The 24928-nt window shown below is 42.0% G+C and overlaps 1 protein-coding gene across 1 annotated transcript in view; it reads left to right on the forward strand.

Annotated features, from left to right (window-relative positions):
* Positions 1-24928, forward strand: part of armh3 (armadillo like helical domain containing 3) — a 151629-nt gene that overhangs the window by 113884 nt on the left and 12817 nt on the right. The window contains exon 24 of the mRNA XM_043712942.1: positions 4193-4271. Within this exon, the coding sequence (XP_043568877.1) occupies positions 4193-4271 (79 nt within the window). The remainder of the gene's footprint in view (positions 1-4192; positions 4272-24928) is intronic.

Raw genomic sequence — 24928 nt, forward strand, 5'->3', positions numbered from 1 at the left:
ATTTGTGGCAGATATGGAAGGATCCCTTGGGGCCTTGGAGGGAAGTAAGCGGGGAGGGGTGGGCGCAAGTTTTGCATTTCTTGCAGTTGCAGGGGAAGGTGCCGGGAGTGGAGGTTGGGTTGGTGGGGGGTGTGGACCTGACGAGGGAGTCTTGGAGGGAGTGGTCTTTCCGGAACGCTGATAGGGAAGGGGAGGGAAATATATCCTTGGTAGTGGGGTCTGTCTGGAGGTGGCGGAAATGACGAAGGATACGATGTATCTGGAGGTTGGTGGGGTGGTAGGTGAGGACCAGTGGGGTTCTGTCCTGGTGGCGGAGTTCAAGGGCAGAGGAACGGGAAGTGGAGGAGATGCGGTGGAGAGCATCGTCAACCACGTCTGAGGGGAAATTGCGGTCTTTGAAGAAGGAGGCCACCTGGGTTGTTCGGTATTGGAATTGGTCTTCCTGGGAGCAGATGCGGCAAAGGCGAAGGAATTGGGAATATGGGATGGCATTTTTACAGGGGGCAGGGTAGGAGGAGATATAATCTAGGTAGCTGTTGGAGTCGGTCAGTTTATAGTAAATGTCCGTGTTGAGTCGGTCGCCCGAGATAGAAATGGAGAGGTCTAGGAAGGGAGGGAGGAGTCTGAGACGGCCCAGGTAAATTTGAGGTCGGGGTGGAAAGTGTTAGTAATGTGGATGAACTGTTCAACCTCCTCGTGGGAGCACGAGGTAGCGCCGATACAGTCATCGATGTAGAGGAAAAGGTGGGGATTGGTGCCAGTGTAGCTGTGGAAGATGGACTCTTCCACATATCCGACGAAGAGGCAGGCATATCTGGGGCCCATGCGGGTGCCCATGGCTACTCCTTTGGTTTGGGGGAAGTGGGAGGATTGGAAAGAGAAGTTGTTCAGAGTGAGGACCAGTTCAGTCAGTCGAAGGAGGGTGTCAGTGGAAGGGTACTGATTGGGTCGGCAGGAAAGGAAGAAGCGGAGGGCTTTGAGGCCTTCGTGATAGGGGATGGAGGTGTTTAGGGACTGGATGTCCATGGTGAAGATAAGGCATTGGGGGCCGGGGAGGTAAAAATCATGGAAGAGGTGGTGTCCCAAACATAGTTGGGGGGTTCTTGGACTAAGGGGGACAGGACCGTGTCGAGGTATGCAGAGATGAGTCCAGTGGGGCAGGAGCAGGCTGAGACAATGGGTCGGCCGGGGCAGTCAGGTTTGTGGATTTTGGGCAGGAGGTAGAAACGGGCGGTGCAGGGTTGTGGGACTATGAGGTTGGAGGCGGTGGATGCGAGATCTCCTGAGGTGATGAGGTTATGGATGGTCTGGGAGATGATAGTTTGGTGGTGGGAGTGGGGTCATGGTCAAGGGGGCAGTAGGAGGAGGTGTCCGCGAGCTGGCGTTTAGCCTCAGCAATGTAAAGATCGGTGAGCCAAACTACCACTGTCTGCCGGTTTGATAGTGAGGTTGGGGTTGGCGCGGACGGAGTGGAGGGCTGCATGTTGCGAGGGTGGACAGGTTGAGGCGGTCAATGTCGCGGTGGCAGTTGCCTATGAAGAGATCGAGGGCAGGTAAGAGGCCAACGGTGGTGAAATTATGCCTGGAGAGGTGTGCAGCACCTCAGAGGTCATTCCCACCTCTAGAGATTTTACAATCCCATTGAGAGGGCACCAGTAGCTGAGTTGAGAGTGTGGTGCTGGAAAAGCAAAGCAGGTCAGAGAGCATCCAAGGAACAGGAGGGAAATCGACGTTTTGGGCATGATCCCTTCATCAGGAATGAGGTTTGTGGGCCGGGGGATTGAGCGATAAATGGAAATGGGGTAGGGCTTGAGGGATGGTCGCTGAGAATGCAATAGTTCGATGAAGATGGGGGAGAAGGTGATAAGTCAGAGAGGAGGGTGGAGAGGATAGATGGAAAAGACGATGGACAGGTCAAGAGGGTGGATCCAAGTTGGAGGCTTGGGATTGAGATAAGGTGGGGGAGGGAAATGAGGAAACTGGTGAAATCCACATTAATCCAGTGTGGTTGCAGGATCCCAAAGTGGAAGATGAGGCATTCTTCCTCCAAGCGTTGGGTGGTAAGGGTTTGACACTGGAGGAGGTCCAGGACCTGCATGTCCTTGTTGGGGGAAATGGGAGGGAGAGTTAAAGTGTTCAGCCACAGGCCAGTGGAGTTGGTTGGTGCGTGTCCCAAAGATGTTTTCTGAAATGATCCGCAAGTTGACGTCCTGTCTCCCTGATGTAAAGGAGACCATATCAGGTGCAATGGATACAGTAGATGAAGTGTGTGGAGGTGCAGGTAAATTTCTGTCAGATGTGGAAGGATCCTTTGGGGCGTTGGACGGAGGTGAGGGGGGAGGTGTAGTCACAGGTTTTTTACTTCTTGCAGTGGCAGGGGAAGGTTCCGGGAATGGGGTGTGAGCTGGTAGGGGCATGGATCTGACAAGGGAGTCGCGGAGGGAATGGGCTCTCCGAAATGCTGATAGGGGTGGGGAGGGAAACATATCTATGGTTGTGGGGTCTGTTCGTACGTGACGGAAGTGGCGGAGGATGATGCGATGTATACGGAGGTTGGTGGCGTGGAAGGTAAGGACTGGAGGAAGGGGCGGGATTCTGTCCTTGTTGCATTGGGAGGGGTGGATTTCAAGGGTGGAAGAGCAGGAAATGGAGGGTATTGTCGACCACGTGGGAGGGGAAATTGCAGTCTTTGAAGAAGGAGGCCGTCTGGGATTTTCTGTGGTGGAATTGGTCATCCTGGGAATAGATGTGGTAGAGGAGTTGGGAGTAATGAATTGCATTTTGACAGGAGGCAGGGGTGGGAGGAAGTGTAGTCGAGGTAGCTGTGGAAGTCCATAGGTTTGTAGTCGATGCCCATGCTTAGTCGGTCGCGGGAGATGGTGATGGAGAGGTACAGGAAGGGGAGGGAGGTGTCAGAGATAGTCCAGGTGAATTTGAGGTCCGGGTGAAAGATATTAGTGAAGTTGATGAACTGTTCAACCTCTTTGTGGGAGCACGAGGTAGTGCCGTTAAAGTCATTGATGTAGTGGGGGAAAAGGTGGGGCATGGTGGCGATGTAGCTACGGAAGATTTCTACTAGTAGTGGAGTGCTGTGTGTATGAGTGTGCAGCACACTATTGATGATTGTACCTTTGCTGGTCAGAGCAGATAGTTTTCGTTAATGAGGTTGAAAACCAATGGTGAAATAGTACTGAATATTGATGTTCAAGACATATTTATAAGTATGGAACAGAAAGCTTAGTACATGTACCTGTGGTTAATTCTTAAGATTGCACACTTCCCTCTTTTGTTCTTGATCCCATCAACTTGTCAGCTGTAACTCAGTGAGTAGCACTATCTTGCCCCGAGTTAGAAGATTGTGGCTTTATTTCCCACTCCATGTTTTAAAAGGAAATCCAGACTTAAACTCCTAGTTCAGTACAGAGGAAATGCTGCATTGTTAGAGGTACTATTTTCGGATGAGATGTTACAGTGCAATTCAGTCTGACCGCTCAGATGGATATAAATGATCCAATAGCACTATTTTGATTTCCCTTGTGGCCCAGCCAATATTTATCCCTTGACTAATATCACAGAACTGGATTATCGAGCTGTTACTGGATTCCTGTTTATGGGAGCTCGCTACATTCAAACTGACTGCTACATTTTCCTGTATGACAGCAGTGACTGTATTTCAAAAGTACTTCATTGGTTGTAAAGTTCTTTGGGACATCTTGTGGTGAACGGTGCTATATAAATGCTACTCTGGCCTTTGCTGATTTTGAGTTCCCTGTTATGTTTTTCACTAAACCCAGTATTGTTCTGTTTCCCTTTACTCCTCGCCACCATTTCTCTCATTTTCTCCTGTCCACTGTCCCAAACCCCTTGGACTTAATGAAGTACTCTAAAAATATGGTTGTTGTTGCAATGCAGAAGTGATCTTGCATTGCTCAATGAGGAATCTTGTATGTGAGCTGTAAATATTATTTTCCTGTTTCTTTTAATTATAATGCCAAGAATCACTGGAGTCTTTTCATGAACCTGTCACCAGAATAGCATCGAAGATTATACAGTGTGCGACTTCATAATCTAAAAGCAAAAATAATCCCATTTGTGAATTTATTTTTTAAATACCACCACAGAACTATTTTATATTTATGAATATTTATTGCAGTGTTTATACAATTGAAAACTTTGGCATTTTCTGTTTCAGAGCGATTATCAACCATTTTAATCCTAAAATAGAATCATATGCAGCAGTTAATCATATCTCTCAACTCTCAGAAGATCAGGTAAGTATTGCTGGCATTTTTATATACTTTTGACTCAGTTTGTATTCATGCTTTGACGTTTGCAGCAGTTTGGTTTCATCAGTCCACAATTCACCAGTTTCTGAGCCAAACAACTCCTCAGCCAAGGTAAAATTAGAATCGCCACAGTCCCAGCAGACCATAGAGCTTGCTCTCTCGTTAGAGAGAGATGACTGGTGGTGGTTTAACTTGAGTGTCACCCACCTCAGGCAATGTACAGGGACCTTCATGGTAACCTCAGCTGGTGCAGAAATTGACCCCACATTCTTGGCATCAATCTGCATCACAAATCAGCAATCCAGCCAACTGAGCAAAGCAACACTGAAAATACAGTAACTTTTTTTTATTATTTATTCAGTGTCTGAGGAATCACGAATGTTATCCTCACCCAAAATCCACGTGCACACACCTTAAGGAATTGTTTAGAGAATCGCAAATGAAAAATGACCATCCCTGTCCTCTGCCATTCCTCCCTCTCCTCACTCCTCTGTAACCCTTCTCCATCCCTCCAACTTCCTTTCCCTCCTCCCAGCAACACAGATGTGGCAAGGACAGCTGCAAGAGTCAAAACGTTTCTATGGGTAATGCATCAAATGCTGTTTTCTATCCATTTCAAATCTTATTACCATTTGCAGTTTTTTTAAAGTTTAAAGGGAACAGCATGGATTGAAATGCTAGCTGCCTCTTGATGTTCATATCATTTGTTTTTCCTCGTGACTGAAATAGACAGAGCAATCCTTTCAAAGAATTTCCATGCCGTATGACTCTGACTCTACAAAAGCTGCTTCCATTTCATCTCTGAGTCAATAGGCATTCAGTGTTTCAGATAGGAAGGTTTAAAAGGACATCCTTTAAAAGTCACAGTTGGAGTTTTATTGCAAGCTTCAGTTCTGGCCTTTGTCGGTGAACATGTAAACCTTTTCCATTTTTATCTTGTTTCAGCTACTGACTGTGCAAAGGTTAAATCAGGGCAAGTGGTTTGTTCTTGCTTGGATTGGCAGTGTTGATTGTCCCTGGGACATTTCAAGTCCAGCAGCAAACTGCACTGGGTTCATGAAGAAATTTGTGGGAAGTTGCACTTCGTCATAAAATGTGTCCAGTTTTTAGCATTTGAGATTCTTTTGTGGTCTTTGTTGGATATTATGTATTTCTAATTTCTTAGCACTTTTATTTTTAATGAAATATCTTTTCCAAATATTCTGTCTCCTGCTCTGCTGACCGTGATTTTTCCTGTGGTATGTTACCACAGTCTATAGCCTCCCTTCAGACCGACGGCCAACTGGCCATGTTCAAATGTTTAACCCTTCTTTGGATGTGAACATTGTCATTGCTCATCCCAAATGGCCCTTGAGAAATAGGTCTAACCCGGTCACACTGAAGGAACAATGATATATTTCCAAGGCAGAATGTTGTCTGGTTTAGAGGAGAACTTGCAAGTGATGGTATCCCTGTGCATCTGTTGCTTTTGTCCTTCTAGGCTATAGATGTTGTGGCTTTAGAATGAGCCTTAGTGAATTCTGTAGTGTTGGAAAATTTAATGAACTCTAGTGGGAGTGGAGTCACAGCTGAGCTTGATCTTGTATAAAGCAAGGGCTTTACAACAAAATACTTCTTCAAATGTAGTCACTGATGTGATAAAAGAAACACCAAGTAAGCTTGAGCACACCAAGCTCTTACAACAGTAATGACGAGGCTGTCAGTTTTAGAGATGATCATTAAGAGAGGAATATTGACCATTTGTTGGTTGCAGGCTCTCTTATACTCCACCTGAATGGACCGGTTCAAAGTCTCACCTGGACAACGACACCTCTGACAATGCATCATCTATCAGCACTATGTGGAGGTGTCAGCCTTAAAAGCCTAATAGTGTGGAAACAGCCCATTTGGCCTAACAAGTCCAGACCAACCCTCCAAAGAGTAATCCACCCTTACCCTACTATTCTACATTTAGCTCTAACCTACAAATCCATGAACACTCGGCAATTTAGCATGGCCAATTCACCTAATCTGCACATTTTTGGATTGTGGGAGGAAACCATGACTTGAATCTATAACCTTCTGGCATGGAGGCAATATGTACGTTGCATTGATTCTTGGCTGATATCATGGTGTGAATTATTTCATTGGAGACATGAATCAGGAAGTGGATTTGATTCTGGAACGTGAATCTCCCCCAGTGGCAGCATGCCACTAAGCACAGGTTTTGCTTAATAATCCTGAGACAGATGATTAATTCAAGCTACCCAAACCTTCAAGCCTCAAACATACGATAATTTGTATTCATTCACTGGCCGAGCTAGCACATAATGCCCATCCCCAGTTGTCCTTGAGAAACTGCTTTCTTGAACTGCTGCAGAACATTTTGCTTCAAGTGAACACACAGTGCTGTTGTAGAATGCATTCCAGGATCTTGACCCAGCGACATTGAAGGGACAGTGATATACTTCCAGGTCAGGATGGTAAGTGGCTTGGAGAGGGACTTACAGGTGGCATGTTGCCATGTATCTGCTACCCTTGTCCTTAATAGTAATTGTTGAGTTTGGGAGGTGCTGTCTAAGGAGCTTTGGAGGATTTTTGCAATGTATGATGATATACAGTGCAGGAATGAATGAATGTGTTTGGATGAGGTGCCAATTAAGTAGGCTGCTTTATTCTGGATGGTGTCAAGCTCCTTGAATATTGTTGGAGCTGCATTCATCAAGAAAGTGGGGAGTATTCCATCTCAGTCCTGGCTTGTGTCTCAACATGCTTTGAGGGTCAGGAGGTGAGTTTTTTTGCTGCAGGATTCCTCTGATCTGCTGTTGTAGACAACATATTTCCCCATTTGTGTACATTTATACCATCTATAGCCCTAAACATGCATTTAGCATTGGAAGAATGAGGAGTTGACTTGGATGCTGAGTATAAGCTTAAAGTGCACTTTGGCACCCAAAGACTCTGGTCATCTTATTCATCAGTTGGAATTGTATGTTGGAATGTATAGTAAATAAAAGAAAGCTGCCTCAATACTTGTTGGCCATTAATGTGCTTACAGCATTATCATACCCACATTGTCTAGCAACAGACAAACGTCATGGCAACCACTTGCGCTAAGGAAGCACAAGCACTTTAAAGGAATTGAAAAAAACAAGAGAGAAAAAAAAACAACTGGATAGAATATTACTTAACTTTATTTCTTTTCAAAATTAGTTCCACCTCTGTAAATAAATCATTCATTGTCTCAAACATCCCTGATATTTCACTGTAAGGGAAACTACCCAATGTTACTTAGATCACTCTGTCCGGTGCTCTCAATAGTCAATGACCTTACTGATCCAGTGTGAGAACTCAGGAGAGAAGTGTCGGGATGGAAGATAGTAACAGAACAATTCGCTTGATCATTTGTGATTCTGTTCCACCACTGATCGTGGCTGATCCGAGTTTAATCTCCATCCAACCTCCTTAGTTCCATCATCCATTAATAATCACAGAATTATGATGGTGGACATTCGGCCCTTGTATCTGCACTGGCTTTATTATCTAGTACAAATCTATTGATTTTACCCTTTATCCCTGCACACTATATCCAGAAACCACCCAATGCCCTCTTGAATGCCTTAACTGAATCTGCCTCCTCTACAATTTCAGGCAATATATTCTATACCTTAACAGTCCTTTTTGTTATATCACCTTGTATCATTTGCACATCAGTTTAAATCAATCCCCCTCATTCTTGTTTCTTTTACAAGCGGAAACAGGTTCACCCTATCTACTCTCTCCAGCTATTCATGACTTTGCAGACCTTAATCAAAAAGGAATAATGCCCAGAAAGAAGTAAAACCAGAAAAATCTAATAATTTCAGTTGAGCTTCCCCTCAAAGGTGTCTGGGGAGTAAGAGATTCCAGATTTCCACTACCCTCTGTGTGAAGAGGTGTTTCCAGACCTCAAGTCACAACAACGTAGGCTGAAAAGCTTTACAAATATGTCTTGTTTTCATCAATATTGGAGTGACTGTTTAATTTGAAGAGTATTTCTCATGGTTCTGATTAAGCAAATAGATTCTGCCTATCAGCCCTATCAACTCTTTTAATGATTCGAAGCAGTTTTGTGAGATCAGTACTGAAGAATGGGATCTGCATGCAGTGTATTGTTCTGATTCTCCCTAACTGCTTTTATGTCTCTTCTGATCTATTTTTAAAGTGCTTTGTGTTCACTATTTTGGCCCACATTGTACCACTGCTGGAGATTCTAGCATTAAGGGTGTTGTGTGTGTAGACAAGTGGCTGTGTCATCGATTTTATCACTTGTGCTTTACTTTAAAACCGCTTTAAATCTAAGACCACGTAGCCATGGAAACAGCTCTCTCCAGCAACGGCTTGACCCATGAAGTCTTGGCTGTGACTGCCACGTCATACTCTCAAAAACAATCAGCCTGACTCCAGTGTGTTAAACAGAACAGGCGTCAGTGGCTGAACTGCAGCACGAGGGCAAAATTACTTTGTACGGTTAAATAGATTTTGTTTTATTGGGAAATGCTAAAGACAGGGTGAAGGGTTGTTGTCAAAGATTAGCATCAAACTTCAGACGAGAAAATGATGAACCCCGATTTAGGTTTTGAAAGCCTTTAAAAGCAGGAGATGAAAAGTTCCACAGGTTTGAGGTCCTGGGGTCAAATGAGTTTAAGTTACAGATGGTTTGGTGGATTGTGATTCAAACGCAGGGAGCTAGAAGACCAAAGGAGTAAATATTGTATTTCTATAGAACTTTGCATGACCTCAGGTATATTTCCAAATGCTTCACAGCTAATAAAATGCTCTTGAAATGTGATCATTCCTTTAACATGATAATCAAGCAATCAATCTGGACCCAGCAAGCTTCCAAAACCAGCAGTGACCAGTTGATCCATTTTGTAGTTGGATAAGAGATAATAATTGTCCAGGACACTGATCCAGGAAAATGCCCCTGCTCTTTTTGTGGAATCCCAGCTGTGAAATAATTTACAGGGTAAACACTGTATCATCTGAAAGGCAGAACCACTGAAAGTGCAGCACCCTTCAGTAATACACTGCAGTGCAAGAATCAATTATGGGTTCAAGTCTCTGGAGTAGGTTTGAAACCACCAACCTCTGAAACAGAGACAAGGGCATAAATGAGTAAATTTATAAGATTAGCCAGGTGGTTGAGTCAATGGGCTGCAAGGTCTCTTCTGTGCTGTATGATTCTATAACTCACTGAGGCCCAGTTACCATCTGACAGGAAGATTCAAAGGAGCAGTGACTGCATCCTGGTCAAAGGGTTTGCTTCTGCTTTGTACACCTTTATCACTCTAAACCACCTGATTGCAAATTTAAGCAAGAAGCAGCTGATAGATTGAAGAGGTCAGCAAGGAAAGTAGGTTCAGTTTAGCCACACATTGACCATAGATCTATTGTCTTCTCTCCATCAATTTACACATTCTGTAATCGAAATGAGCTGCTGTATTAGATTATTAGCCTGATTCAATCTGTGCTTTACTTAAAGCAGCTGGACCCTGAGGTTCCTTCCTGCAACTATGTTGGTATTAGTTTCTTTTACCCTTGTGTTTGTCCACCTGACATTCTAAACTGTTTCCAGTGGTGTAGGGTTGTTACCCAGGGGACAGAGAATTTAAGGTCATTGATAAAAGAAGCAAACGTGAGATGATCAGCTGTCCAGATGAACTATTACACATATACAGGGCATTGGAATGAGTTTAGTGTAACCATGACTGAAATAGATTTTCAAACCATATGAGTGGGGAGCTGAACCACAATTTTGCTGAAAGGCAGAGCAAACTAGAAAGACTGCAATATACCACAACAGTCAAAAGTGAATAAGCTTGTTATCTGAAAAAGAAAAATGCAAAGGTTATGGGAGAAGGCAGAGGAATGAACTGCTTATTTGGAGAGCCAGTGCATGTCCATGATTGACCAACTGGCTTCCTCCTGCGCTGCAGCACATCAGCGGCTGACCCTGGAAGTATCTTCAGCTAGAAGGGTCATTAACAACGGCCTGCATCACTTAACACCTTGACCATAGCAAAATCCCTGGTGATACTTGGCAACATTACTAAAAAAAAACTTACACATGCTATATAAGGTGATATTAGAGTAGATAACCAAAAGAATGATTAAAGAGGTAGATTTCAAGAAGCATATAAAGAATGTGTGGCCACCAATAGTGGAGTGGTTAAAATTGTTGAGACTTGAGACCAGAGTGTGGTGTTTATCGATAGCTTGTTGTGCTCCAGGAATGGAGGAGATCGCAGAGATGGGGACTGATGGCACCATGGACAGATTTGAAAGCGGGAGCATAAATTTAAAAACTGAGAAGTTATTTAACTGCATGGTGATGGGTGAACAGAAGCAGAGTTTTAGCTGACATCAAGTTCAAGGATGATGGAGGCCGGTCCAAAGTGTATTTGAATAGTAGAGTGTAGAGGTAGAAAGCAGGGGGAAAGTTTTCAGAAGCAAATGAGCTGAGCTGAGGTGAGGCAGCCTTGGATGATGTTATGGATATGGAAATAAGCAGTCTTGTTGATAACTGAATATATCGCAGAATTTTGTACCAGAGTCAAATCTTGCATCAGCATTGCAAATGGTCTTTTCAGCCTCATGGAGTGGGATGAAGTCTGATGCCAAACCAAGTTTGTGGCAGGGCTAAAAGAGAATGGCTTCAAATTTTCCCAATGTGTAGACAGTGGATTTTGGTCATAGCAGTACTGGATGTCAGACAAGTAAATGATCCTTTAATGTCCTTTTAGGGAAGGACATCTGCTATACTTGCTAGCTTATGTGTGACATGAGACCCACAACTATAGCCTAGAAAGCCACTCAGTTCCAGGGTAATTAGGAATGGGTAATAAATACTGCCCAATCAGTGATGCCTACATCCCACGAATGAAGAAATAAACAAAGCAAATGGTAGAGAAGTGTCGAGATATTCAAATGATATCACCAAGGGGCAGTATGTAGATCAGAAAAAGGAGGGGGCAAAGAACAAGCACCAGAGGTAACACTGTGGGAATGGGGAAGACACAACATTGTGATAGAAGAAGAAAGAAATTAATTAAAAGTTAGATTGGCATTAATTTCCCCGATTGGAGCACTTATTTAAAGAAAACTAAGTTAAATTTTGATAATTTATAGATGAAATTCATCCATTGAGATGATGCCTTTAAAACTGGTTCTGAAATCTATCTTTACTTCCTTTTAAGGCCAGGACTATGCATGAATATTGTAAAAACTGTGATGAATCTCTCACACCTCATGTTAAACTGTCATAATTAATGTGTTAGAAACAAAGTCTGAAATTATCCTTGTGCTTAGGGAGTGATAAATCTGCTGGATTCTGCAGGAGTCAGTAAAGACTGCCTGAGATGGTATTAATGCTCCCACATATCATTAAGAGCAGTTTTAATTCACTCGTTTCAAGCCTACTCAGATTGTACATTCATTTCTGTAAATGTCTTCATTTTTTAATAGATCAATTATAATTCCTAACTGCAGGTCTTAAATCATGAAAACACGTTTAGTTTGGAAAGGTATTCTGTTCATCCATTTTGCTGGCAAACTTTGTCAGTCTTCTGACTTGCTGCAGTTCGTAGTAGTAATGTCACTTGACTGGTAATCCAGACCCCCATGTTATTGTTCTGGGGACATGGGTTTGAAACCCCCATGGCATATAGTGAAATTTGAAATCAGTAGAAGATCTGGAATAAAAAGCTGGTCTGTTAGCAACCATGTACACATTAATGTCCTTTAGTAGATATCTGTTTCTTTACCTGGGTCAACATGTGACTGCACACCCACAGCAGTGCAGTTGCCTCTTAACTACCCTCTCGGCAATTAGGGATGGGTAATAACATGTGATCTGGGAACAGATATCATCACACAGCCCCTCAGTTCCGCTCTGCCATTCGGCAAGATCTTGATTATATTCTTAAATCCCCATTCCCACCTTCCCACTAAAATCTTTGATCCCTTTGCTTAACAAGAGGCTATCCACCTCACCTTAAAAATACTCAAGGACTTCATTGAAAGACTCTTCATGACAGATGGAGATCATTGTTGAAGCAGCTGAAGCTCACAGGCATTTGCACTATGATGTTGTCAGACTGTGATGTTTTGCTTTCAATGACTGTGACCATTCTTTATTGTGTTAGTTGTCACCCCATCTAATGGGATTTCCCTTCCAATTCCACTGATACAATGTTTACTGGAAGTCCTTGGTGCCATGTGCAGTTATTTGTTACATTGCAGTCAAGGATAGCTATTGTTGCCTCTCCTCTGGCATTCAGCTCTTGGGCCTGTGTCTGGATTATGGGTGTGATGATGTCTGAAGCCAAGTGGTGATGCTAATGGTGAGCTGCTTATTATTGGTGTAATTAATGATTAATAACATATAGCCTCCTTCACTTAATTTATTGATGATTGCAAGGTGACTGAAATTAGAGTTTGCACCATCATTTATTCAGTGGAAGAAGCTGGGTACAATGAAAAAGAATGGGAAAGAGCATCTGAGACTGAAAATTCAGAGTGAGGAAGATTATGTAAAATGGGATATTAAAAGTAAGGCATGTCCGATGTAGGTGTGGTGAAGATTATATTCCAAGAATGACAAATATTAAAAGAATACAGTATTGAGAATGAAGAAGACTGAGCTATTGAGAATGAGATATTCAAAGTGAAGTAGAGCAAAGAGAATGCGATATTCAGAATCCAAGAGGGACTAGGTAGCAGGAAACTTCAGAATTATGCTGAGGCATATCCGGTATACTGCTCCATCATAGCAGTATCAGTATGGAAAAGAAAAATTCAGTGAGGCTGGTGTTTCTGAAGCAGAGCGCTCCTTTGAAATCATACATTGTAAATCTACATCTCAATCCATGCTTCTCCCGTTGGAATTCTATTTCAACGTGCAATCTCATTGAAATTTCCCTCTGAGGGCATAGGTTTAGGGCAAGAGGGGAAAGATATAAAAGAGACCTAAGGGACAGCTTTTTCACACAGAAGGTGCTGTGTCTATGAAATGAGCTGCCAGAGAAAGTGATGGAGCCTGGTCCAATTACAGCATTTGAAAGGCATCTGAATGGGTATATGAATAGGAAGGGTTTAGAGGGATATGGGCTGGTTGCTGGCAATTGGGACTAGATTAGATTGGGATATCTGGTCAGCATGGACTATTTGGACTGAAGGGTCTGTTTCTGTGCTGTACATCTCTGTGACTCTAAGTGAACAGAAACTGCTGATTACTGGTATCAGCTTCTGTAAGAGAAGAGTTTTGTCTTTCATGTTACTCGGTATGTTGCATTTTTACTGGCGCAAGTTGTTTCTGGGTCTTGTTGCATATCTCTAGGTAATGGTAGGATTGCCCAGATAATGAGAATACTCAGTTTAATGGTTGATTAAAGTAACATGAGCATTGACTTCTTTCAAATACTTTGGTGAGATGTTTGCTCATCAGAAGAAGAGATATCAGGATTGTGAAAGGCAGCATTTTTTATTTACAGAAACGTGTATTGGTATGTATCATTCTCAAGCAAGCTATGCTATTGGTTAGGTACGGTGCAAAGCTCCCTCTGCACTGTCCTCATCAAACATTCCCAGGACAGGTACAGCATGGAGTTAGATACAGAGTAAATGTCACTCTACATTGTCACCAGAAACACTCCCAGGAGGGTACAGTGCACAGTTGGATGCATAGTAAATCTCCCTTTGTGTCCCATCAGATACAATATTTCAGATTCTGCATAGATTCAAACTCTGCTTACAATTTGAGCTATACCTGCCCCATGAGTGCTTACTGCTGACAATGCTTATGGTATATTCTGCTCACCAGCACTGACACCCTTCACCTTGATAAATACAAATCAAGCTCTCTAAATTGTGTTGGTGAAAATGTGCACCCTTGTGGGAGGCTTACTGGCTCTCAGCCCAGCTGTGACAGCTGACACCACAGTCTGAATTACATTATTTTACTGTTATTCATTTTGAGATGAAATGCAAGTACAAAAGAAAGGAAATTTAAACTGTATTTATTGACATGATTAAAATTAATGTGAATATTCAGCTTTCAGGGTAGCTAATAGAATTGCTGAATGGTTGCAGCACAAAAGGAATGCTTCTTGTTCATGATGCCTCTCGCAAAAACAACTCAGCTGGTCTCACACCCTGCCCTTTCTCCTAGCCCGGCAATTGTTTTATCTTCTTAATAATTATTGATTTGTCTTTCAAAAGCCCATTTTAAAGAGCCTCTGCTACCCTGAAAGACAGACCATTCTAGATCCTAACCACTCACTGCATGAAAATGTTTTATTTTCCTACCTTCCTCTGGTTTTTTTGCCTTAAATCATGTCCCCTATTTCTCAACCCTTCTAATGGGAATGGTTTCTCTCCACCTACCCTGCCTAAATTCCTTAACATGTTGAAGTTTTCTCTTGACCTTTTCTCCACCAATGCAACAATTGTAGTTTCTCCAAACTGTCCCATTCTCTCTTTGACCATTTTCCTGATTTTTGTTGGCACCCATTCGAATTGCTTGACATCCTTTCTAAAGTATGGTGCATGTAATTGGACACTAGATTGAGTTCATGTTTTATCAATACTCATCATAACTATTTGTTTTTGTTCTTTATACCTGTATGTAAAGCCCAGTCGACCTGAATAACCGATGAAAACAAAAAAACAAAACATGTGGATGCTATAAATCAGAAACAAAAAAAGAAATTGCTGGAAAAGCTCAGCTGGTCTGACAGCATCTGTGGAGAGAACTCAGTTATTGTTTTGGATTGAGTGACCCTTCCTCAGACCTAATTAACCACTTGCTCTACCAGCCCTACAACCTTTAAACAACTTATACACGTGTTCCCGCTCTTGCATCCACTTTAGAATTGTGACCTTTATTTTTCAGTTGCCTCTCTTCACTTTTCCTGCCAAAACTGTATCCCTTCACATCGCTCTGGAATAAGTTTAATCTGTCAGGTGTCGAATTCCATTATCTTGTCTGTGTCCTCTTGTACAGTTCAGTTCGATGTAGTGAGGAAGACTGCCATTATTTAACTGACAGATTGGGAATTATTCTATTAATACTCTGTATTTTACAGTCTTCCTGTATTCAATAGGCAACACCACTGGCTCTATAAGATATAAATATTTTTACTACTTTATGACAGTGGACACCTATACAAACTATGCACTTGTGTTAAAGGATACTTCGCATTTGTATATCACCTTTCAGGTATCCCAGTGTATTGTAGTTATTAAGGTGTTTTTGTAGTGTACTAACATTAGGAAATGTGGCAGCTATTGGTATACAATAAGGCCCCACACCAGCAACAACATCATGATCGAGTGATAAACATTATGCAGTACCCTGGGAGAATTCTGCCATTTTTCCCCCCACAAAATGGTGGTCACGTGATCATTTGCGTACAGCTTGGTTTTGATGTCTCGTTTGAAAGTTAACGACGATGCAGCTATCCCCTCAGTACTGAACCGAAATATCAGCCTGGAATTTGCACTTACATTCCTGGCATGGGACTTGAGCCCTCAGCCTGTTGAGTCAGAGATCAGCGTGCTTGTGCTGGGTGGGAGAAAAACGAAAGAGGCTTCTAAAATATGAACCCTTTGGCAGTAATATGAAAACAGTACACTGTGGATGCTGGGGATCTGATATAAAAACAATGTGCTGGAAAAACCTAACAGGTCTAGCAGCATCTGTGGAGAGGAAGAACAGTTAACATTTTGTGTCCGAAATAGCTCTTCAGTTCCAATAAAGAAACATTAGACTCATAATTCTCTCTTCATAGATGCTGCCAGACCTGCAGAGTTTCTGTTTGTTGTTTTATAACCCTTTGATATTGTTGTTTGAAGATGTTCAATTACTGATCATGTTTCCCACCGTTTAATTCTCCCTATTAAATATAGTTGAGGTTGTTTATTTTTTTCTTACAACTTCGTATATGAATATGCAATGAAGAGCAGTGCTTAAGTATTGAAATCACAAAGGCCTCTTACTTACTATCTGATCCTGGTCCCAATTTGGGTCAGAGTTGCACTGAGAAGCTGGAGGAAGCCATTCAGCCTCTTGAGCTTGTTCCCCCATTCTATATGATCATGTCTGCTCCATTCCTGAACTCCCATCTGCCCACCAAACCTTTGATCCCCTTATCAAACAAATAGCTGTCAATCTCCATCTTAATCGATCTCCAAATGTTATGTGAGGCCTCGCTTTTTGATCGAATGTATGCCACGTTTCTAAAGATTTTCCAGTTTGTCCATTTGCAGTTGGTGTCAACAGGAGCTTAGACATTTATTTTGTTACAGTGACCAAAATATCCTAAGGTGTATTTATTACATGAGGAAACGTTATTTGGATTGCAGTGCGAAGGTGATGTGTCAGTGTTTATCCATGAGCAGTGCCTGGGGAGATGAGTCAGTATCAAAATTTTGTGAGATAACAGAAGTTAGAATGATAAATAAGAGTTCAAATACATGGGTATTCAATAAGGTAGAGATGGTGGGTGGAGTGTTAACAGTGTCCGGAGATGATGTTCTTTTCAATTGGAACCCTTCGGCCCATTGCCCAAGTTATAGACTCATTGCATTTACAGGCAAGAAAAAACCAGCTGCTCCTTCAAGCCTGCCTCCTTGCATCATGAAGATTGGAACATCATCACTAAACACACTGATGCAACCCAATGAATGAGGTTCAACTCCCAGGGCTAATGACCGGGAAGGAAAATGAATCTGAAAGATGCCCTTCCAATCTTTTGAAGCGGTTGAAACCAGTCTGGGAAATCACACTAATGTGCAGTTGTTCTTTCTGTGTAACTGGCATAGCCATGAGCGTCACCAGGATGTTTGACGGCTGTGAGAGAGACATTGGAGAATGACCTGTGCTTGTGGAACAGCTGATCTCAGTCAGTTATTGTGCAGTCTGTTGTGGAAAGGAAGATTGGCAAGAAAGGGAGCAGTAGGTAGCTGCTGGAGCTGCGGTGTTACTGAAAATTTCACCTACTCCACATCAAGAAGTAGTGATCCTTCTGGTTTATCAACAGTAAGCAGTAATCCACAGCTAAAAATTTTTTCATCCTCGAAATGAGCTTAGGAAATCAAGAAATGAAATGGCACAGGTTCTTAAGTGTCATTGTTGGCTGATGATTGCTATAAAGCTCTTTCCAGTAATGTTCTTAATAAGTACTTGCATTTGCTTCCTGGCTTAATCTGTTTTCTGTCACTTATTCCTGAAATGCATTCAGTGAAACATTTATTAAAGCTGTCGTTGAGTGAGCCCTCCCCTAATTTGTTTTTCTCTTTGAAGTTATGCTGTTTGCTGAATTTCCTTTAGTTTTAACTTCCAATTTCTTTTCCAAGTCAATCTGGGACTGATGTGGCCCCTTCTGCTATCACATTCCAGTCACCATTCTTGCTTTAGGAGACTAGATAATGAATACCAGCGGGACATCTAACTTTCAGTGACATCATTTAAGGAAAAATCAGACATTCCAGTCGCACCTTGCATGAGCTCAGGATGTCCCTGAATGCTTTTCAGCCAAAAAAAGCATTTCTCAAAGTGAATTGATTGTTGTATTACAGGAAATGTGGCAGTCAGTTTACTCATGGGAAGATCTCTCAAATAACCACACTTCTTAGATGATAACTAACAGAAAAATATTAACATGAGATTTTTTACAAATAGATCAGTTACATTGGTCTTAAATAAGATGAATTACTCTAGGTGCAGGATGACTTACTTTAATATTGCTTCATGAAGGCATAAAGCATAGGAGGAAGTTGTTACTGTGTTAGCTCTTTGAAAGAGCTATCTAATTAATGTCACCCCTTGTTCCTCCCCATTTCCTTCCACGGGCTCTTTTCCCCTAGCCCTATGAACTTTTCCTTTTCAATTATTTAGTTCGCTTTTGAACATTTTAATGAATCTGTTTCAATTACTTTTTCAGGCAGCATACTCAATATCAATATGGCCCACTATGTGAAAACAAGAAGTTGTCCTCATTGTCTCTAACTCTGACTAAGTATCTGATCTGTGTCCTCTTGTTAGCAAGCTCTGCTGCTAGTGAAAATAGTTTCTCTTTATTTATCTAAGGAGACTCATCTCTTCATTTCTGGATTATCCAGGATCCCTATCACTGCAGTGTATTTTTCTGCTCAACTGCTGTGCATGTTTTGTTCAATAGTGCTTCAGAAGAAAAGCTTATTCTTTGGTAAATGGTTTTACTATTGCCTCCTGCCTCCAAACCGTTTGTACCATTTTTTACCTTATTCTGTTTTATTGATATTTCTGGGGGTTAGCGCCCCTGAGCAGTATTCAAATGCCAATTCGAAAACTTTTCTGAGAATTAAAATTTAAACCTGTCAATATCCTCACCTCACCATCTCCCTCCCTCCTTCGTCTGCAGAGTTTTAAAGCCTCATCCAAGTGACAGCTAACCACTCATTCCCTGCTTATGTTATTCTATACTTCTCAGCTGTGGTGTTGACCTTGATCCTTTATCCTGCCTTCTGCAAATGCAATAAAAAAGAGATGTGTACGCATAGATGAAAAGTATTATTGGTTGACTTTTAAAAAATGAGAAGTTATAATGCTCAGTTCAGTTCACCTAAGTGTTTAACCTTTAGCATTTAATCCTCAGCCTTCCCTTTCCAAAGATTGCTGTCTTGATAGAGATGTGCTTTCAACTTTTAAGTTATTCCAGTGCAGTTGGCATGTCACACTAGCTGAAAAGGTAACCAGAGCTGGCTGGCACTGTATTCATAGAACATAGAACATTACAGCGCAGTACAGGCCCTTCGGCCCTCGATGTTGCGATGTGGCCCTGTCATACCAATCTGAAGCCCATCTAACCTACACTATTCCATGTACGTCCATATGCTTGTTCAACACATTCTAGTCTGGATGAAGTAGGTGCTGTGTTTAGGGTTTCCTGTGTTGATTGCTTCCAGTTCTTCACTCTTGCAAGATTCAGATTTTTGCTGCATTTCTACTTTACCAACAGCAACTTAGATTTGTACAGGCCCTTTAGTGTCATCTCGTGGCTTTCACAAGTTTAAAATTTAACGTTGGGCCATGTAAAGAGGCACAGAGGGTGCAGTGATTGGAACCATGTTGGCCTCTGACTACGAGGCCGTTGTTTGGGGTTGTTAACCTGTGCCAATCAGGAAAGCCCTGGCTGACCAATACAACCAGGAGATGGGAAAAAAGGCAAGAAATTTTTAAAAACCAACATATTAGATCTGACTCCGACTGGATGGCCACAGTCGGTGTATTATGCACAAGTAAATAAAAGGGTGACTTGGTGGTGGGATACCAGCCTTGGTGCAGTTATTTCAGAAGGTTTAACTACAAGCTTGACATTTGAGTGATTTTTAAGAAGATGGTGCAAGTTAGGAGCAAATTCAGAGTTTGGTCCCTTTACAACTGAAGGCATAACAGCCAATGTTGGGGTGAGTTGAATGGAGAGTGGACAAAATACCAGAACGGAGGAACACAAACCTGAGCAAGATGCAGGTGACCGCGCTTTTGTATGTGAGCCTAGACAGCCAGTGTTGACAGCTCTTTCAGTCTGCCCAATGGGGTGGAACTAAGGGTGACCTGGCTTTGGTCCTTAGTTGTATGATCTATTGGGGAGTCACTGGATTGCAGTCAAGGGTTGAAACTATCAAAGAAGCCTCTTACTTATCATTCAGGGATGTTAACCCCATCTTCTGGGCTTGTGGGCAGTCAGTGGCGTAGTGCTATTGCTAGACTATTAGTCTGGAGACACGGGTAATGTTCTAGGTTTGAATCTGACCATGGCAGATGGAATGTGAATTCAATAATAACCTGAAATTAAAATTCTAGTAATGACCAGGAAACCATTGTCAATTATTTGAAAAACCATCTAGTTCACTAATGTCCTTTGGGGAGAGAAGCTGCCGTCCTTACCTGGTATGGCTTACATGTGACTCCATACCCACAAGAAATTTGTTTAACTCTTAACTGCTGTCTGGGTAATTAGGGATGGGCAATAAATGCTGGCCTAGCCAGTGGTGCTCAAATCCTGTGAATGAATATTAAAAAGAACTTTGCATGCACCAGTAGTCAGCATAGTCTCCAACTCAGAATCGTGCAGGTACACCTCACTTGCGATATCAGGAGAATAAAACCCAGGAACTTCAACTGAAACTTACAGTGTAGGCCATTTTCTTTGACCCATAATATTACCTTGGGGCTGATCATATTCTGATTGAATAAATGAATGAGATGTCACCGAATCAGGTTCAGCTTTCAGTTCTTGTGCTCCTGCAATTAAAGAGTGTCAATCAACAAGTAAGGAACAGTGAATTGTGCCAACATTGTTCACCAGTTCAGTTTCCATTTGAATAGGGGGACGGGGGGGGGAGGGCAACAAAATGAATTTTCCCTCAGATTCCAATGTGCAAGGACAGAGTCTGTTTCTGCAGACAAGGAGTTGAGACCAATGTTACACATTTACGACCATCTCGTTTCCTTGTGGCTACAGAGCAGTTTAGGCAATGATTTTTATTTTTAATAGGTAATTGTCTTGGGTCAAAAGTGGATTAATTCAACAACTCATTAGTTGTTTTTCTAACCTTGTGATAACCACAGCTGCACCCTGTTATATCCCACTGAGGATATAACATTCGAACAAGGAGCAGGAGTAGGCCATTCAGTACTTCAAACCTGCTCTGCCATTCAATAAGATCATAGCTGATCCGATTGTAGTTTCAAAATCACGTTCCCACCTGTCTATGATACCTTTCACCCCCTTGCTTAACAAGAATCCATCCACTAAAATGAAGATCTACGGGTGCTGAGGATATGAAACAAAACAGAAATTGCTGGAGAAACTCAACATCTGTGGAGAGAAAGCAGAGTTAATGTTATCTGAAGGAGGGTTAGTGGACTCGAAACGTTAACTCTGTGTTCTGTCTACATGCTGCCAGAACTGATGAGTTTCTTGAGCAATTTCTATTTTTAAGAATCCACACACCTCTACCTTAAAAATATAAGGCTCTGCTGCAATGAGTTCCAAAGGCTCACGATCCTGTGTAACAAAAGATGTTTCCTCATCTCTATAATACCCTTACTTTTGAACAGTGACCCTGAGTTCAAGATTCTCCTATAAGAAGAAATGTCCTCTCCAAATCACCTTGTGAGATCCCTCAAGGATCTTGCATTTTACAGTCAAGCTGTTTCTTATATCCACTGGAGGTAAGAAAAATAAGCCTAGCCTGCACAGACTTTCCTTATAGGGCAACCCAGCCGTTCCCAGTATTAGTCTGGTAAACTTTCTTCGAACAGCTTCCATAATACTGTATGGCTAGCATGTATGGGTGTCAACAGGTGCATTTGCACCATCACACTTACACACATATCCCTTTGCACACATATAATCACTTACAAATATGCACACAAACACTCAAATACACACACGTGCACACTAACTCACCTGTCACCACTGAGGGACCAAGGTGAAGGGTCAAGACATATGGTGATGGAAATCTAAGATCAAAAAGAAAACTCAGCAGAGCCAGAACAAGTAATGAGGCGTTGCGTAATTTGGATTTTGAAAATATGAATTTTGTTTGGAGTTAAGTCATGCAGAACTGCAGTAGTCAGGCCTTGGAACAGAGTGTTACAGTAGGAGATGCTTTAACTAGTTTTGGTGAGAACATAGTGAGAGCAGGTAAGAGGAAGAATCAGCACAGCAGCACCCTTATTCTTCGGGGGAGCACTAACGATATGCATTTACAAGGTTAAAGACAAGATAGAAAGCTGTGGTGATAGATGTAGGAGCCTGAAAATGAGAGAGGCATTTAATAACGGGAGTTTAAGTGAAGTGTGAAGTAAGACTCACAGAATATACCCTGTCCCTATTTAGGTTGAAAGTCAGATGTCAGAATTACAAGAACACTTGTCTGTTAATTCTTCAAATCATTCCCTGAATACTTGTCTTCTGAGACTTTGATTTGGCTTAGCTCCAATCTATAAGACTGAGTTGAAAGGAATATCCTGACATTCTTCCATGTAACCTCTGAGGTATCTTTGACCAGAACTCAGAAGAAACACAATTCCAGACACCAATACTAATGTCACTCATCCTTAAGTATTTGAAGAAAACTAAATGTACAGTCTATAAAAGATGCAGCCAGAATGAAATCACTACAGTACTCTTATTTTACCCTCAGAGTGGACCCACAGTGATGGTCATTACCTCCAAGAGCCACAGACTTCTTATTGCTTTGTTATTAGTATCAGCTGTGGCTCAGTAGGTTGTGCTATCCCCTTTGAATCAGATATTTTCGAGTTCAAACCCCCACTTCATACTGGAGCACAAAACCCAGAATACACCGCATTGAGGGAGTGCTGTGCTGTCAGAGGTGCCATCTCTCATAAGATTTTTATTCATAGCTCTGCCTGCATTGTCAGGTAAGTGTGAAATATGCCATGGCACAAATGGAAGGAGTACAGGGAATCATTGTATTCTATAAATAACATCACTAAACCATGCCTAGTTATTCATCACATTGCTGTTCCAGGGAACTTGTCATGTGTAAATTAGTTTCAAAATTTTCTATATCTGCATAGGTGCAGGTGAAGGCCAATCAGCCCATTGAGCCTGTTCTACCATTCCTTACAATCATAGCTGGTCATCCCCTTCAAAGTCTATTTCCCTTGTTAGCCCATGGCCCTTTACATAAGTGGTATTTAATAATTTATCAGTCTCTGCTTTAAATATACTAAGTTTCCACAGTTCCAAAGAAAATTCCAAAGATCAATAATGCAGTTTAAAAGAAAATTCTTCTCATCTCAGTCCTAAGTGGCTTCCCCTTTATTTTGAAGTTGTGTCTCCTTGTTCTACACTGCCCAGCAAGGGGAAATATTTTACCTGCCTGTAAATATTTTGTGGGTTTCAGTAAAATCATCTCTCATTCTTGGCAGATCAGGAGAATACCTGACCAGTTTCCCCATGCTTTCTTCGTAGAACAGATCTGTCATCTTGGAAATGATTCGGTGACAACAGTGACTACATTGCAAAAGTCTTATGTTAACTGGCACTATATTATGCAGGTTTTCACCTTTGCCTATTGGACCTTTTTGTAGCCTTTATAACAGACCCAGTAGGTGCTGAGTATTAATGGAGTCAATCTTAATGGCTCTCTCAGTCTAGAAATCCAATCATTTCCACGTTTGCTTCTAGTATATTTGTCATTATGCGCACTCCCGCTGTCAAAATGATGACGATTATCGCCAGCCAGAAACTTTTGTTGGCTGGCACAACCCGTAAGTGCAGGGCCGGGGTTGGGTGCATGCTTCTTAAGCATAGACATCTGCATGTCAGGACATAAGGAAACCACATTCAAGTAGCTTGACATCTTTGAAGAGAATCTTGTGTTTCTTTATTCACCAATCACTCAGCTAACGTGCAATTGCAGCAAACAATTAATTAGAAGGGACATGTTACCCTTTACCTCAACAAGATTTGGGTACAGAAATAAAGGTGTCTTGTTTCAATTGTATAGAACCTTGGTGAGACCACACCTGGAGCATGCATTCCTTTATTGATCCGAGCATTGAGAATAAGAGTTGTGAGGTCATGTTGCAGCTGTATAGGTAATTGGTTAGTCCACTTTTGGAGTTCTGGTGCAATTCTGGTCTCCTTCCTATCAGAAGGATGTTTTGAAACTTGAAAGGGTTCAAAAAAGATTTACAAGGATGTTGCCAAGGTTGGTGGATTTGAGCTATAGGGAGAGGCTGAACAGGCTGGGGCTGTTTTCCCTGGAGCGTCAGAAGCTGAGGGGTGACTTTATAGAGGTTTACAAAATCATGACAGGCATGGATAGGATAAATAGACAAAGTCTTTTCCCTGGGGTCGAGGAGTCCAGCACTAGAGAGTATAGGTTTAGGGTGAGAGGGGAAAGATATAAAAGGGACCCTAGGGGCAACTTTTTCATGCAGAAGGTGGCGCGTGTATGGAATGAGCTGCCAGAGGAACTGGTGGAGGCTGGTACAAATGCAGCATTTAAAAGGCATCTGGATGGTTATATGGATAGGAAGGGTTGAGAGGGATGTGGGCCAAGTGCTGGCAAATGGGACTAGATTGGGTTGGGATATCTGGTCGGCATGGACGAGTCAGACCAAAGGGTTCATTTCTATGCTGTACACCTCTATGACTCTGTTGAATGCAGTTTTAATCCCTTTACCATAGCAAGGATGCACAGAGGTTGACCACTGTGTTTCCTGACATGACAGAATAGTTCTATGAGGGCAGATGATAATACTGAGCTTATATTGTCTAGAGTTCAGAAATAAATTAGAGTTGATCTCACTGAAGCACGTGAAATTCTGACATGGCTTGACAGGGTGGATGCAGAAAGGTGGTTTCCCTCTGTCTCAAGAAACTGGAGCAAGGAAATAATCTCAGAATAAGAGAGGAGCCATTTAGGGGTGACATGGGGAGGAATTTCTTCACTCAGAGTCATATGACACGGAAAGAGACTCTTCAGTCCAGGCAATCGATACCGAATATTCACTCAAGTGATGCTTCTTTGGAATTCTCTACCCCAAATGTTTGTAGATGGTTAATCATTGAGTATGTTAAGATTGGGATTGA

The sequence above is a fragment of the Chiloscyllium plagiosum genome, chromosome 22 (genome assembly GCF_004010195.1).
Source record: "Chiloscyllium plagiosum isolate BGI_BamShark_2017 chromosome 22, ASM401019v2, whole genome shotgun sequence".
Lineage (NCBI taxonomy): Eukaryota > Metazoa > Chordata > Chondrichthyes > Orectolobiformes > Hemiscylliidae > Chiloscyllium > Chiloscyllium plagiosum.